General features: G+C 40.1%; 1 protein-coding gene across 2 annotated transcripts in view; it reads right to left on the minus strand.

Moving 5' to 3' along the window:
* Positions 1–2805: 2805 nt before the first annotated feature.
* The window catches only part of FMN1 (formin 1), a 180254-nt gene continuing 166005 nt past the window's right edge, over positions 2806–17054 (minus strand). For both annotated transcript variants that reach the window (XM_053285241.1, XM_053285240.1), the window contains 2 exons: positions 8943–9027; positions 2806–7766 (listed from right to left, as the gene is read on the minus strand). In XM_053285241.1, the coding sequence (XP_053141216.1) occupies positions 7722–7766; positions 8943–9027 (130 nt within the window). In that variant the 3' untranslated portion in view covers positions 2806–7721. The remainder of the gene's footprint in view (positions 7767–8942; positions 9028–17054) is intronic.

Below are 17054 nucleotides of genomic sequence, written 5' to 3' on the forward strand. Positions count from 1 at the left end.
ATCAGATCTTATGAGAGCTCTGGGGGCTTTGGCAATACATTGTCAGGAGGAACATCTTGTCATCAATTATTCCAAAACGAAAATAGTTTGCTTTAACAATAAAGCTAAGAGTTTTAGATGGATTGTTGGGGGACATCAAGTCGAACAAATCAAATATCTTAGTGTGATAGTTCAATATAACAACAGGCAACACGCTCATGCTAGAATGGTTTCTGATTTGGCTCAACGAAGCATGGTAGCTATTCTGAGATTTCACCACGCACAGGGCGGAGGACATATTCCTGCCACCATTAAATTGTTCCTCGCTAAAACTGTACCGCAACTTTTGTATGGAATTCAATTGGGCCCCTTTGATAGTTTTATGTGAGTTTTCTAAGAGCACTTTTTGGTACACCTAGATGCACCCCTAATGCACTCCTGACACTATGACAGGAGGCTGGGTTGTGGAGGATTGAGACCAGGGCATGGTTGCAGATTATTTCCTACTGGCTGAAGCTCCACATCCAGCCAGTGGGACTTGTGCCTAGGTTTCTTTCGGCTACACCCTGGCCTATTTGGCTGGTAATGATTACAAATAAACTTTTGGGTTTTTTTCTGGCTTCATATTTGTCCACCATAACTGTCAGAAAGTTCCGCTGGTCTTTTTCAAGAGCACGCTTTAATGCCTTTCCTTCAGCTATACTAATGGGGAGACTTCAACATCTACCCCTGGAGGCTCGCTTATGCCCTTGTGGTTTGGGTGAACCTGAATCAATAGCTCATATTTTACAACGCTGTAGATTCTATAGTAATATTCTATAGTAATATTCTATATTCTATTCTATACGCTGTAGATTCTATAGATGTCATTTGATTCTGACACTTCTTTCTAGGTTTCAACATCAATTGGACGACTTGCTGGTGAAATTTTTACTAGATAATGCACTCTGCATCTTTCATGTTGTAGCAAAGTTTTGTTACATCACAATTAGAATTTGTAGTTCATTGATCGATGCTAAAGTTAATGATTAAGTTAATGCTGAATGCTGGAATAATGTTTATTGTTTGTGTTTTTGTTTTGTTTTGGCCAGTGGCCATAAATAAAGTATCTATCTATCAACCCCAATCAATTCAGGTTATTCAAATGTCATGTTGAGGCCCATTTTGCTGGGGAAATGGGCCTCAAAATTGTGCTTTTTCCTGGAGAGCGCTATCCACCAATTGAGGTTGGCGGGTAGACCAGCCCTCCACTTTGAACTTAGTGTTTTCCCACTTTGATGGACTGAACTAGGTGGGCAGACATGGTAAGTTCAGAGTGGAGCACTGGTCTACCCACCAACCCCAAGGGAGGACCAGCTCCCCCTGGAAAAACAGGAGAGCTGGTCTACAAATAGGGTTTGGCAGAGCTGTCTGCCTTGCAGAACTGGTCTACCAGGGTAGACCAGTTCTCTGAGGTGGGCAGATGTATGAAGTCCAGAGTGGAGGGCAGACTTACCGGCCGAGCTCAATTGGTAGACTATCTTTCCCAGGGGGAAAGTGCCATTTTGAAGCCCATTTTCCCAGCAAAATGGCCTCCAAAATGGCACTCAAACCACCTGAACAGATTTTGGTGATTCAAGGGTGATTCGTTGAGACAGACAGTCCAGCCAGCTGTTCTACAAGTCAATCTGATAATTCTGTGATTCAATTTTACCTCAAATTTAATTACAGAATTTGATTTGTGAACACCCCTACTTCAGATTACTCTAGCTCTTCAGTGGCATGGCAAAGGTTCTTCCCTAGCCTTATGCAGTACATATGCCTAAAAATAAGCTTTCTTAACTCTGGGGGTGGGGGGGCATAAAGGGGGAGAATCTCTTCTTGCCCTGCATCATCGATACTTATCAAAAAGCAATAAATGGAATTTTTCTGATGAGGGGCACAGCCACCTAGCTACATCTCAGCTGACAAGAACAGGACATCACTTAACTGCTTGCACCACTGCTGATCATCTAAAGCTGCTAGAAAGAGGATGAATAGAGAATGGGTTCTTCTTGCAACAGGACAGCAAATCAAGAGGAACTACCTGAATAACCAAATAACTTGCCAAGAGACTTTTAACGTCTAAAGGGAATTTCAGCAATGGTAGATGACTAGATTAATCTCCAAAATCACCTCCAAACATCTCAAACTATATTATAAGGTCATTCACACAATCAAAGACTGTGTTCTGCCCAGGTTTGGGAGCTGTGTGTGCCCCTGGTTTTTGTTTGTGTGGTAGCAAGATAGCAGGAAAACCTGGGTAGTTTTTCCTTACACAATCACTTCTACCCAGGTTTTCCTCCTACCCAGGTAGAACACAGTTTTTGATTGTGTGAATAACCTCCATATCATTTTAAAATGATATGGGACAAATTTAAAGCAAACATGGATCACTTCCATCTAGAATGGTTTCAATATTTATTTAAATGGAAGGTAGGCTTCCATATGCACATTTCTTTGTGTACAATGATTGGCTCTTTCCACTGAAAGGTGTAGGGGGATCCCACATGAACACATGTAGTCTCTGAGCACTCATGGCTCTTTCAACATGGGTGCAAGTCAATAGTAAATTTTCTCCTTTAGAGTTGCTGCCTTTCCAATAAAAATTGACCAAGACAACATACACAAATTATGCAGATCATTATTTCACAATCCCCTTCATGAGTATTTAATACATAACTAATTTTTAAAAATACTTTGCACATACTCTGTTTACAAGAGAAAAATCAAAAGGTACATGTTTTGATCTTTCATATTTCTGCCACCTTGCTATCACAGCAGTTCCAGTATAATTAAGCTTCTACATTCACTGACTCACAGGTTTATTTACACCTCTGTTATATTGCTTCAAATATATCATTTGCAAATTCTATAAGTATATTCTTATACATAAAGATTATAAATTTATACTCTCAAAAGTACAGGATAAAAAAAGACAGGTTGTCCACGACAAAGCCATTTTAATATTTCATACATTCATTATCAGAATAATAAAATAGAATGCCTGGAATACAAAGATACTGCTGTGCAAGCAAAAGAGACTTCCCCTTGTGGGGTGTGTGTGGCGGATTCCTCATGTTGCAGTCCCTATGCCCTCCAAGTTGCTTTGGAGGATTCAACCTCTAAACCTCTAAAGTCAGTTTTTAAGAAGTATGGGCAACTTGCTGATGGACAGGGGAAAGATGTGAGACCCCACACATGACCAGAAGTGCCTTCCTCTTATGCAGTGGATTATTTGGATCCAAGTCCATTTAATTTAGATTATTAGAATATCCTTAAGAGATGCAAAATAAATGACTCCATTCCAAAAGCTTTACAAAATAACAAGAATACAGGGTATCCCCTGCTAACTGAGCAAAGAGGGGCTTTTTAAAGTGGTGATGCTCTTATACAGTACTTAGTAGGGGAGAGCAACTAGCCCTATCAAACTACAGCACAGCTTCCCTCCAGCGGCTGTTGCTGGTGCCTACCTTATATTTCTTTTTAAATTATGAGCCCTTTGGGGATAGGGAACCATCTTCTTTCTTTATTTTTCTATGTAAACCACTTTGAGAACTTTGGTAGAAAAGCAACATATACATATTAGTAGGAGTAGCAGCAGTTTCCCCCCTCCATTCCAAAATATAAACACATGCACTTGGGTATTTGTATTTCTGTGATATTGACTTTTTATTAAGATTTCTGACTAAACATGGCTAATTGTCATATATCCATAGTAGAAAGTAACTGCATTGAACAGAGGATTGCTTCACCTTTGGCATAATTTACAAATTACTTTTTCTTCCCTGCATCTTTAAGATCCTGCAAGGAAGTAAGGAGAACACAGCTAAAACTCAGCTAACACAATCCAACCACAGTTAAGTACTTATAAGTCAAATTATTTCCAATGGGAGATAAGAATGTCTTACATATCTCCAGTTCAAAAAAGTGGGACTTAAAAATGCTTAATACTGGGTTGGCTGCAGGATTATGAAGTAGGTGCTAAACAGCCTTATTTATTGTATTTTCTTCCTATGTAATATTTACATAACACAGTTTCCAAATGCAACTCTTGCACTTTCCAGTCTTTTGGTCCAGTTCCTATAAAATCTGTAGTACAATACAAGTCTATGTTACTAATGCCTTTTCACTGCTAGCATATCAATTTGAGACCAGCAAATAGTACCAGTATTAATACTCTCAAATAAGTCACTCATGAGTATTGTCCACTTGCATTTCAGTGCACTATTTAACTGAAAAGACTTCACCGATTTTAGTGAAAGCATACGGAAGCTCTTGTGAAAGAATAAATTAATTGGTCCAAGTCTCAGTTGATCTAAAGGTAGTGTAGCTGCTAATATAAGTTGAACATTAAATTGAACGTTATCTTTTGCACACATATATATTTACTACATAATCCCATTGTAATGTTTTTTCACATTCTCTTTTAGTCAGATGCATGTCACCAAACCTCAACAGGACCTCATAGAAGTTTTATCACCACCGGTATGCCTACTGTTGATCTATGATATTTGGCTTTTCTAGACTTTGTTGCTCCTTTGTTTTGCATCTTTTATGATGCAACACTTTTCCTGTTCTGCTGCTTCAGTGCAAACAGATTCAAAATTTGGAATCTTCTTTTCTTCAAAATGAAAACTGGGAAGGCTATGTGATGGGATATTTCAAATGTCCAACTAAAAGGGAAATAACTAGGATTTCAATAACTGCACTGAAAATGTCTACAATTGTTCCTTATTCAGGATAGTTTAAACTTTAGCCTTTTCTGAAACTTTAGCCTATCAAACGGCAGGCATAAAAATGTGTTATTTTAGAACCTTTAATTATGCTAGGATAGTATAAATGGGGACCTATACATTAAGTCTTTCAAATAAGCTGTTAACAACTACACTAATTTCAATAAAAAGTGAGAAGCTACATTTAAGAACCATGCACTCACTCCTATCAACTCTGCCTAGACCTTTTACTCATTCTGGCTGCTCTTTATTTATCCTGCAGGTGTAATATTTTCCTTTCTTCTATGGTCTGTGTATCTTTCTCTGGTTATTTCACCGGATTATTTATGGATATGTTAATTTTATCACTGCTGTTGGAATAATATACCTTAATTCAGATTTACTTGGCTGAGTAGATGTGTCTACATTTCTTTTCCAGATGAAGAGAGGCATCAGGAAAATTCACTCTCATGTCATTAAAAGAAGAGGAGTGGCATGAAACCCAATGTAGCAACAAAGCCAAAGTCATGGGAAAGAAGGATATATCCCAACAAAAGAAGTGGTATTGATTATGGTGGGAGGAGACTCAAGGTATATCTACACCGGATTTACTTTAGGGATATGATGAGTCCCTGCATTCTACAAGTGCAAGGGATTTCAGGCCACACCAATCATTGCCTTTATTATACATGGAGTTCAAGGACAATTGCATCACCATTATAGGCTGCACTATTAATGGAAACTGATCAAACAGCTTCTCCCTGTCATCTCTGGAGGATGGGGGCATTCAGGGTCCATGCCTGAATTGGGACACTTCAGGCACTGAATTGGGACATCCCTGACACTAACTTGTGCTTCCAACTGTGCACAACAGATCTGATTAAGGAATAAGGAGCACAGGCACCTGCTTAAAGATACGTAAAAGATATCCTATGGTAGAAGCAGCAGGTAAAAGTGAAAAGATCAAGGAAGAGAGTATGCTTGTATGTGGGTGAATTCTGGCCAGCAATGTGGGATCAAGTGCCATCCCATATTGTGGGCCAGAGTTTCTAGAGCAGGGATTCTCAACATGTGGGTCCCCAGATGTAATTGGACTTCAGCTCCCAGAATTCCCAACCAAAGGCCACTGGGGCTGGGGATTATGGGAGTTGAAATCCAATAACATCTGGGGATCCACACATTGAGAAACCCTGTTCTAGAGTTTCCTCTGAGAAACAGAACTCTGATAATTTTTGTCTTGGTACACATTTTTTCAGCTGCTGAGTCAACTATTTGTTGTCCTATTTCTAATTACTTTTGAGCATGCAGAATTTTATTTTACCTGCTTACTTACTTATTGCAAGGGCCTGCTTCTGTGACCCCTGACATTATAGTTTAGGCAAGAGTTCCCCTGCTAACTTGGCAAAGGTGGTGATTCTCTTAATTTAGCAGGGGGAGACCAACTGGCCCTATACACCCCCAGCACCCCTATCCACCCCCAGACTGTTGCTGGTGTCTATCTATTTTAGATTGTGAGCCCTTTGGGGACAGGGATCCATCTCAATTATTTATTATTTCTCTGTTTAAACCACCCTGAGTCATTTTTGGAAGGGCAGTATAGAAATCGAATAAATAAATAAATAATAAATAAAGAGAGATTTTGATTCATTTGATAGAGATTCCGAATTAGAATCTCTATAGACAGAGATTACTGTAGCAACAGTGAGTTGCTACTGTACCACAATACAGCACTAATGCAATAAGAGATCAATCTTTCTAATCAAAGTCTGTATACTAGAGTGAATAATTAACATATATATGCTGTACATGTGCTGATGATATGATGATGATGACTATGATGACATAAACATATTCTAAAAATCAAGGGGCTACATGATGCACAGTCACTTGACATTAAAGGTGTGCTGGGGCTATTGTGCAACTTCAAAAGCATCTCCAACAGTTCAGTGCTGAGGATGCTGTGTAGAGACTTTAAAGCACTTCTGGGTAGCACAGTGTAGCGCTCTTTTCCATTATTTCTTTAGTCAGTGCATAGCATCCCCAGCGCTACGCTGCTGGGGCTGCCTTTGTAGTTGTGCAACAGCCCTGGTGCGCCCTTAGCACTGAGAGCAAATTGTGCATCATGTAGCCCACTGTTTAGACCAAAGTGCTATGAAGAAATGACTTTGGTATAGATGAAGGATAACTATATGACTTTATGGAGATACATGTTCTGAGCTAGGCTACTTAGCCTAAATAAAGTATTTTTGAATGTTGCTAACTTGACCTCATGTTGACAGGGAAACTTCTTTTGCCATTAGACAATATGGAGACTATAAGGAGAAACAAAAACCAACCAACCAACCCACAGAATATGAATGAATGCACTGGGTTACATTATCTACAACTTATTCAGTAGGATAAAATATTTTGACTCCACAATAAAATGTGCAAAAATAGTATATCTGCTTCTATGGCATAGACTAAGGTTCCTATAAAAATAATTGTAATATAATACAGAATACATCTGATACACCTAACTTTCAATCGCATTTGAGAAGATAAAGCTAATCCTTTGGATACTATCAAAATCATTTGAAATAGAACTTGCACTCAGTAAATCCTGTAGTCTACCAACGAAGAGTACATGAGGCTTATATGAGCCAACACACACTTCTGTGGCATGTCACATAAAGCTACTTAATTCACTAAAATCCTGATTTTGCTCTCTTCTACATTAGTGCATTTTGCATAGAGTACTTCAAATAACCTTTAAAAAAAGAGCTGCATTTAAGCCACATAAGGGAGAGTTATACAAAACCCTTCATAATTCCCATGTAAACAAACGTCTTAGTGTTCCCTCTTCTGTACAAGCCAAGAGATTGAGAAGTATTTTGTGGATTGTCTCAGAAGAGAAGAGCAAAACAAAACTTCATAACATCTAAAATAAGGTGCTCCCAAGGGAATAGGCAGGGTGAAGCATCATGCAAAGTATTAAGTCACACTGTCATTATTTTCATGTGTCTTCTTTCAGTTGGTGGTCACATTGGCTTCTTTCTGACGTAGTCTTTCTTTCTGTTGTTTAAGAAAAAAAGAACTTTATTATCATTGTTTTCTTTAATTTTCCATCTGTTCTCAAATTGCAAAGAGTATGTGGTCTAGTAGAATGGAGCAGTCCGAAACCAAAGTAGACATAAGCCATTTTTCATTTTAGAAAATTAACTCCTGGAGTGCCGTATCAAGACAGGAATTGAAAGTTTTAATATAAGTACATACTGTATAATATCCCAGGAAGTGTTTTGTTTAATTCAAGAACTATGGCTCTTAAAACATCCCATGGGCTCTATTACCCTTAAACAGGTATTACACAAGCATTTCTAAAGATGCAAATTCTAGGCTCTGGAATACCATTCTGTAATGTGAATACAAACATTTTTTTTTTTTTTTAGAGGGGGAAACATCCTTAGCTTCAGAAGTAGAAAAAAAAAATAGACATGGTCTGAAGCTCTGTGGGTGTGGCTTTCCCATTCTCTTCCCTACAATTTGGGACCGTACAATGAACTGGTACAAGCTTCATGGTACAAGTTAAAAACTCCTTTGATAATAGAGGGGAATGAAAAACCTATATGAGAAAATATACACACTGGAGCTGAATTAGAGCCAATATAGGCTAACATATGTATACATAAATTGCCCTATATTCTTCTTTCATGTTAAATTGTTAAAAGTGCCAAACAATGCTCTCTCCCAGTATTACCCTTATACTTAGCCTTTAATACCAGACTGTACCTGTGGCAGTGCTTCTAAGCATGATTTAAGCACAGTTTTTACACATATTGCTGCTAAATTGCATCCACATTAATTTGGCCAGCTGGTATTGGTTGCATCCAAATATGGCAAAAGAATTTTCCAATTGTCTATGCCCAAAAAAGCAAGCTATGCTAGACATAACCCAGCAAGCCAGGATAAACAGAGTGCCAAAGGTAGAAAAGGAAGAGAAAAATGTCTTATTAGTGGCCTGTTCAATCTGCTCTTTGCCATTTGACAAATGTAAAATTAAAGGGAATCTTTAGGAGCACAACACTGTGAAAACAGTACAGAATGCAACAGGAAAGAAGGACACCGATGAGTCAGAGCGAAGTGACAAAACCGAGACAGCTTTTGAGGATTGTTTTCATGCAGACTATTTTTCCTGGCACAAATCTATTTAAAAGAACGAGAAACCAGAGTCACTCTGAGAACACATCATACCAGACTGGCGGTGGGATTAATTTTCTTTGTTTCCACCTTCTTTTCTGCAGTTAACTTGCTCACTGATTGCTGAGCCACTTTGAGTCTGAAACAAAATACACGCACAACATGTCTTATTAGAAGAACCTAAAAAATGGCATCTGTCCGGCTAATGAAAGGTGCTTTGAGGAGCATGGAGTTTGTGAATCTGTGTAGAATACAACGCAGTAATCAAACAGCTGTGACAATCTTGAAAGGTAGACTGGAAGCCATCCTCTTATCTCTAACAAAGCAGGAGACGATACAGTAATATTAGCAGTTGAGGCCACAAGTCTTCAGAGATGGTGTAGCATAGTGGCTGAGAAACTGAGGTATGAAACAAGACTTTTTTCAAATGTTAAAAAATGTTTAAAAAGTGTTGCCTCCTACCATGAAACCACCAGGTAATCCTGGTGCCCACCCCATTCCCCATTCCAGGGGGGGGGGACACCAGTGGGCCCCCCCGCCCCCCGATTCTATCATCTGCCTATGAAGATAAAAGGAATTGTGGCAAGGAATACTACAAAATACAGTAATTCTCCAAACATTCTAAAGCACTATATAAATGATTCCGTGTAACCCAACACTAGTGCTATCCTAATGGACTATATAAGTTTTAGGTGAAACAACAGTTTTGAAGTACATTTCAGTACTATGGGGGCAATTATTTTATCCTGTCATAAGCCTGATGTAGCCCTTACGCCATAAGGTTGGCACTAGCCTGTGGCTGTACATGGTGATTTGAGACTTTAGTGCAGATGCCACATGAATTTTGCAGGATCTGTTCCACTAAAATGTGTGGATTAAGTTGTAAACTGTTTATTTATTCTATGGAAAATTGCACTAATGTTCCAATCTAGCAACAGTGATCTGTGCTCACATCTGCTTTAGCAAGAGCTCCAACAAAAAAATCAATGGAGGGATACATTCATATCCAGCAACCTGCACATTTCAGGAAAATATTAGATTTATTAGGGCAGAGAGGGCCCTGCCATGGCTTCTACCTGCATACTACCACTATTTTTAGAGAAATTAGGGCAATGCCTTTACATGCCATAGAAACCAACCAACCAACCAACCAACCAACCAACCAACCAACCAACCAACCAACCAGGCATCCTGTTTCAACTAGACCTGGGTAAAAGCTATTGAAGCTCTAGTTTGCCATTGCTCTGTTCAGACTTACAAATATCTTGGTTAAAAAGTTGCATTTTTGTATCCCATGGTCAAAGAACTGAATTTGGTTAAGATTCCTGATTAAGCAAGGAATCTGATTTGACATAACATTGATGCTGATGTATCCATTGGCCGATACCCAGAGCAAGGGACTGCATGCAGAACAATCACTGTTGCACTAGTGCAAGAGGATGGCTTAGCTGCACTAAAAATGGGGATTGCACACAAAAAGGTTCTCATTGAAATAAATGAGGTGTGCCGCAAACACAATTGTGCAAATGCAAGCTCCAGACTTAGCACTATGAGCTAGCAAAAAGTTGTGTGTGAATATAAAGTCCTTCCACAAGCTATTTGTTGCTCTGGATGTCAGCCACTAGCTGTCGGGAAAGTGGGAGGAAGGAGGGATAATATGATCAGGTGGATGTATTTATTTAGTCAATTTTTATATCACCCTTCCAAAATGGCTCATGGCAGTTTACAATTAAAAACAAAACAATTAAAATCAGTTAACAATTAAAACAAAAATTATAAAACAGTATAAAACAATTAACAATTAAAACATCATAAAACAGTAATTAAACAATCACAACAATTAAAAAACCCAGAAAAACAGGTTATGGCATTAAAACCAATTATAACTATTTTAAAACCCTGGAATGCCAGGCCAAACATAGGTTTTAAGGACTCTCCTGAGGGCCAATAAAGAATTCAAATTGTGGATTTCTGCTGGGAGTGCATTCCACAGCCCAGGAGCAGCTACAGAGAAGGCCCTCTGTAACCAAACCAGTTCTGCAACCAAACCAGTTCAGTGGGGTGGGGAGCAGTTCCCTAAGAAGCAGGTAAGCAGGTCCTTACCTGCTCCACTGCCACCCCACCACTTTTCCGGGTGCTGAGCTTGCTCTACTAAAGGCTGCGCGTGGCTGCTGTGCTGCTCCCTGTAGCCTGCACATGGCGTCAACACACACATGGCTGCTGCGCACGTGCAGTGATTATTTGCATGGAAAGCATGGTGTTGCGTGCAGGCTGTAGGAAACAGTGTCACAGCTGCACTCAGCCTTTGGTAGAGCAAGCGCCACACCCAGAAACATGGGGGTGGCAGCGGAGCAGATAAGGATCTGCTTACCTGCTTCTTAAGGGAACCACTACCTGCCCCACTCATGGCTGACCAAGCCTGTTTGGGCACATTCCTAGTTGGCGACATGAAAAGTGAAGTACATGTGGAGATATACACTGCATTCCCTATGACAGGGCTGCACAACTTCACCCCTCCTGCAGCTATTAGACTACAATACCCATAATCCCTGACTACTGGAGACTATTGGTGGAGATGATGGGAGCTTTAGTCCCAAACAGATGGAGGATCAGAGATGTGCAGCTCTGCCCTATGAGATCCCTGTCAGTGAGAGTTAGGTCTCACAGTATCAAGGAAGGAGAATAGGTTTTGACCTCTCCAAGTGCAGCAGTTGACTTTTGCCCCCAGGACTGAAAGGAATTCATTCACTTATGGACTGCTGGACAACATAGTAGCAGGGTCCTAAACCTTAGCCTGGCCCTTGTGACCACAGCTAGGGGGACCAACCACTGAGAACCAAGCTTGCTTGTACAGACCAAACCTGGGTTCTGTTTATAGCTAATTAGTAACTTCAAATACAGTACCTCATTCCTTTAACTGCAGTCTATATTCTTGCCATTTTCAGGTTAATAAGACTACTGCTTGTTGTGCACCCCGTCTATAGTTTAAAAAACTCAAAAATAAACTAAATGGCTTTTCCAAATCTTGTATACTTGATGCTTCAACTGGATAGCTATTTAGTTCTGTGACTTCATTGTTCTTGCTTAAGGGAAGAGTCATATTACTTTCTAGAGGTCTTATTTCAAACCATACTTATTCAGTGCCCTGATAAGCGATTCAGAAATACGCTACAATTAATTATGCATTCAGCGATTAAATCTCAAAGGATTAACATACTGTTATATATGACTAATGTTTGTCTGATTTTTCCTTTCCTACTTGGGTACTAGTTTAAAAACTGCACACGTTACAAAGCAATTTAAACATTTCTTATGACCAACTTTTCACTTTAGCATACAATTCTTAGTTTTTAAAAGTAACATGGCGCTGCCTATAGCCAATGAGAATAATCATGATTGGATGTAACCTAAATAGGTTGACTGCTGGATTCCTTATAAGATGAGTACATTTATCAGGCTTTCCCCAATTTACTTGCTCTTTACATTAGAAAAAAATGAAAAACCAGAAGTTTATTACAAAAGGGAAGTTCAACAGTGAATACTTGCATGTGAATGAAGAGAAGACATGTTCCTTAAAATGAGCAGGCAACAAAATGAATGGGCCAACTAGACAATGTTAAACATATCTTTTCACTTGTCTTTGTTTTTACTTTTTAACAGCAACTGCAGGGGGCACATGGGAGACACATCATGGTCCCAAGGAACGTTTCTCCTGAAGACATTTGTACAGAAGGGAAGTTGTATTTGGCTCTAGGGATGTGCATGAGCAGGTTCGATGCCTCTGTTGGGAAGTGCCGAACTGGCTTGAGTGCCAGCAGCTGAACTGGTTTGGTGGGGCGGGGAGCAGTTCCCTTAAGAAGCAGGTACGCAGGTCCTTACCTACTCCACTGCACCACTTTTCCGGGTGTGGTGCTTGCTCTAGCAAAGGCTACAGTGGCTACTTCCCTGACGCCTGTGCGCACGCCATGTGTGTGCTGATGACTCCGTGTGCAAAGGCTGTAGGGAATAGTGCCGCAGTCTTTGCTAGACAATGCCAGATAAAACGGTGGGGAGGCAGCAGAGTAGATAAGGATCTGCTTACCTGCTTCTTAAGGGAACCTCTCCCTGCCCTGCCCATGCCTGCATGAGCCGTTTGTGCCCATCCCTATTTGGCACCCAGGTCTTCTACAATTTTAACTAATAGCATTGGAAAAGGGCACTGTGGACATTTCCCTGAATGCAGATAGGAAAACAGAAAGTAGGTTATTTGAATTTGTCCTGAAATTTGAGCTGGTGTGTCTATCATATGCTAAAATGAGATACCATGTTACCATGTTACAGGAATCGGACAGAAGGATCCCAAAGACAATAAACGAAATAGAGTTGCTTGCTGTATATGATAAGAAGTCCAGAAGAGTTTAGAGATGTGCATCCAAATAAAGATTTGGTTGAAAGATGTGAATTTAAATGGAGATTTGACTGAACAATAAACTCAGGCATGACATGAACCTTTTCTACATGCTTTGATCCCCACTAACATCATAATACTAGCCCTACAATAGGATCTCTCAATTTAGCACAGGGCAATAGTGGGATGAATTCTGTATGATATCATTTTTTGACTCATTCATACTATTAGCCATTACCAGTTTTCATGCCAGAGGATTCCACAGGTCAATTGTATGTGAATACATATTGTCTTCTGTTAATTTAAAACCAAAGTTAAGCTCTTTTAAGTCCTGTTGATTTCAATAGGACAATTGGCTGGATTTGGTGTTTGTGTCTGTGTGTAAAAATTAAATGATTATGTTTTCCTAATACATTCTATAGATTTGTGCCAAATGTTTTAGCATTTTCAGGAATGGAAAACATTATAGATTCCTTTTCTAAACCATTTCAAGTTTCAAATGGGATGGTCAGAAAAAGACTCAATAGAGTTTTTCACATGACCTTTGTGTGGTGTGGGGCGGGCAGCATGGAACCTACCTTCCCCCTCGATGGTCTTTCTTCTTTTGTGGGATGTGTGGATAGCATACCAACATGAGCCACACTGCTCCTGGCAGTGTGACATTCTGGAGGCCAGTGAACACAGCCCAGCCTCCAGATATCCCTCAATGTACCCTTTGAGGAACATGATGCATTGGGGGATTTCCCTGCAAGCCAGCTGAACTAGGTGCCCAGATCTGTGTCTGTCCAGACTGCCTGCAGCCCAAGCAGACACATGACCTGGAACCCAGAGAGAAGGGCACACTCTTACTCTTTTACCTCGGTAAAAGCCCAACGGGGGGGGGGGGGGGGGGCCACGGGACCCTGGGCTATCCAGCAGGGCAACACTGGAACTGGACTTGATCCTGGTGCTTCACACAAGCAGCCCTACCCAGGTAGGTCTGTGCAAACCTGGGTAGGGCTGCTTGTGTGAACAGCCTTAATGGGTCACAGCACCATTGAAACAAGTATATAACCTCTAGCATTCCATTTATAATGTTGGTGGTTGAATTTTAAGAAGGTTCTTTACACAAATACTCCACATAGAGTTACAACAGATAAGTCAATACCCAGTGTGATGTGGTTATCAAAAATGGTGATAACCATGGCTTTGTGCTATGAGCTGTTTTTTTTAAACGAATTCTTTAATCTGCTTTGAATTTAATTGTGTCTTACTATTTGGTGTCTCAGCTAATCTTGATATGAACAGTCCATTTTTTATTATGAATGCTTACCTTTTATATCTGTACTTTGCTTTCTATTTAACCCACACAAGGGTATTCATGTTTAAGTCATATACTGGACTAGATCTGTCTTTTAATGAGGTTTTATGAACTTTTAGAAGGGACAGTGTAACCCTGCTGAGTTGCATTCATCTACGAGTGACTTAGCTGGTACCTACTTTCCATTCAAGACAGTAACCATTCATAATTTTTGAAGCTTTGGTTGGAATGGGGGGGGGGGATCTTAAGGAATGCAGTTTGTTTAAACCATGAAATCTGACCATATGTAAGGAGGATCTGTTCAAAAGAAGAATTAGGATCACTCATCACAGTGCAAAGAAGGTCAAGATACATGAAAGAATAAAGAAGAAAGGTTGCTGGTGTCAGCAATAATATTAACAAGCTTTAAAACTGTAGTGCACTGCCACACAATGTGGGGGAAATGCAAAATAATTAAAGCAATAGGAAAACAACAGTTTTGTATTATAAAAGAAATGAAGATCTACTGAAGTAAAACAACTGAGTTTTCAATGTAAAGTGAATGGAACAATATTCTCTACCTAATGCACTTTTGGGGTGAGAGAGAGAGAGAGAGAGAGAGAGAGAGAGAGATATTCAAACTCAGACACAATCAAACTGAAGGCAAGAAGCAGAACTGTTTTAAGAAACATAACTATTTCTTAATTATACAAAATAACTAGAGGTTAAAAACAGGTGTTGTGTGTTTTAAGGTACCTTTACCTTTATAAAGCAAAAGAATAATTTTCACCTTTACAGAAACACATATAGCTGCACCAAGGGTTAGAAAGAAAAAACAGTGCTTACTTAACCCCATGGCCTCTTTTCATTTTCAACATAGAGAGAGGAAAGAATAGGAATTAAGGCATGAAGCGATCTGATATCCAGAGACTGATTATTGGCCACAGATTGTTTCCTTACTGGAGCAGCAACCAGTAGATTGAGCCTTAAATCAACAAGTGCTATTAAGTGCTTGTTGGCACTATATATTATCACCACCATATTAAATTCCATCATGATGGTCAGAACTTGTGGGACATATAAAGAGTACTAACTACATTTTGCAGTATGTCATTTTAAAAAGTGTTACAACCTTGCTAAGCTTGTTATGTATTTACAGAGTTATAGATATATGGAGAGTTAAGTTGCAATTGACAGTGGTTTATGCTGTCAACTTAATGAGGCTCTACACATGATCGGTGTCTAGAGCCTAATAGGGTTCTGCAGGGAAAGAGGGTCAAGCTTGCTCTCCCTGCAGATGATCATTAGGCTAGCTCTGGGCAGCCGGATTGGCTGCCCACATGACTACTGGCTCTGTCATGGAGCCAGAAGGGGTGGTGGGGATCGGGGGCCATCTGGCCTCCGGAAGTCCTAGGATGCCCTGTGCAAGTGCATGGAGCATTCTTGGGAGACCCCCAAGGCCGGGAGGCTTGCTGTTGTCTCCAGGTTGGGGGTCTACTCTACTCATGAGTCACCATGGCGCGGAGCTGTGCCATGGTGCCTCAATCAACTAAATGGGGTTAGCGGATTGCTTGCGCCGCTAACCCTATTTAAGGAGGGGCAATTAAGTGGGCTAATTGCTAGGAGCCGCATGATTCCTGGTGGTTCACATGCATGGGGGAAACCGGGGCTGGGCTCTCTTAACCCGGGGTCCTCTCTGTGTGTGAATAGCCTCAATGATTGCTTTGAATTTATATTGCTTTTTGAAAAGTTAAGTATTTGCTTTAGGTCCAGTTCCACAAAATGGCAAACCATGGTATGAGCAATGGGAATGAACTTTTCGTCCTCCCCTCTCTCCTCCACTTAATTCCTGGTAGAGACAAATCAAAGCTTGCCATTATGTTTGAACCAGCAAATGATGGTTCACAGTTTTAAAATGGTTCACAATCATGGCTTGGAGGGCATTATAGCATAGTTTGCCAGTTCAAATTAAATCAGGGCTGCACAACATTGGCCTTCTAGCGATTGTTGGATGCCAGCTTCCAATATCCCCAGCCACAGTGGCCAATAGTCAAGAATGCTGGGAGTTGCAGTCCAACATCTGCAGGAGAGCCAATGTTGTGCAGTCCTGAATTAAATGGAAATTATGTTTCCCCTGAAAATTAGGAAGTAATTAATTGAGCAGAATGTAGAAGAGGAGGAGTATATGCAGAAGTCCAAAGGTCAATTGTGTAATGCCAAACATGTGAACCGACTGTGTGAAATTCCATCATTACTATCTGAATTTGTGGGACATGCAAAGGATATCAGCCATATTTTGTAGTATGTTATGTTCTTGTAATAGTTTTCATGGATAGGCTCCCCACCTCCACCCCATTTTCAAAAAGACTAATGGATTTATGAGGCTATTAATTTTGTAATTGTAATTAGTCTCCTCAAAAGGCTACCTAAGCGTAGCAAATTCCCACTCACTGGTGGCTAATGCAATATTCCTGCACCAGAAGCACTTCTTTAGGGCAAG

Source organism: Hemicordylus capensis, chromosome 1 (assembly GCF_027244095.1).
Source record: "Hemicordylus capensis ecotype Gifberg chromosome 1, rHemCap1.1.pri, whole genome shotgun sequence".
Classification (NCBI taxonomy): Eukaryota; Metazoa; Chordata; class Lepidosauria; order Squamata; family Cordylidae; genus Hemicordylus; species Hemicordylus capensis.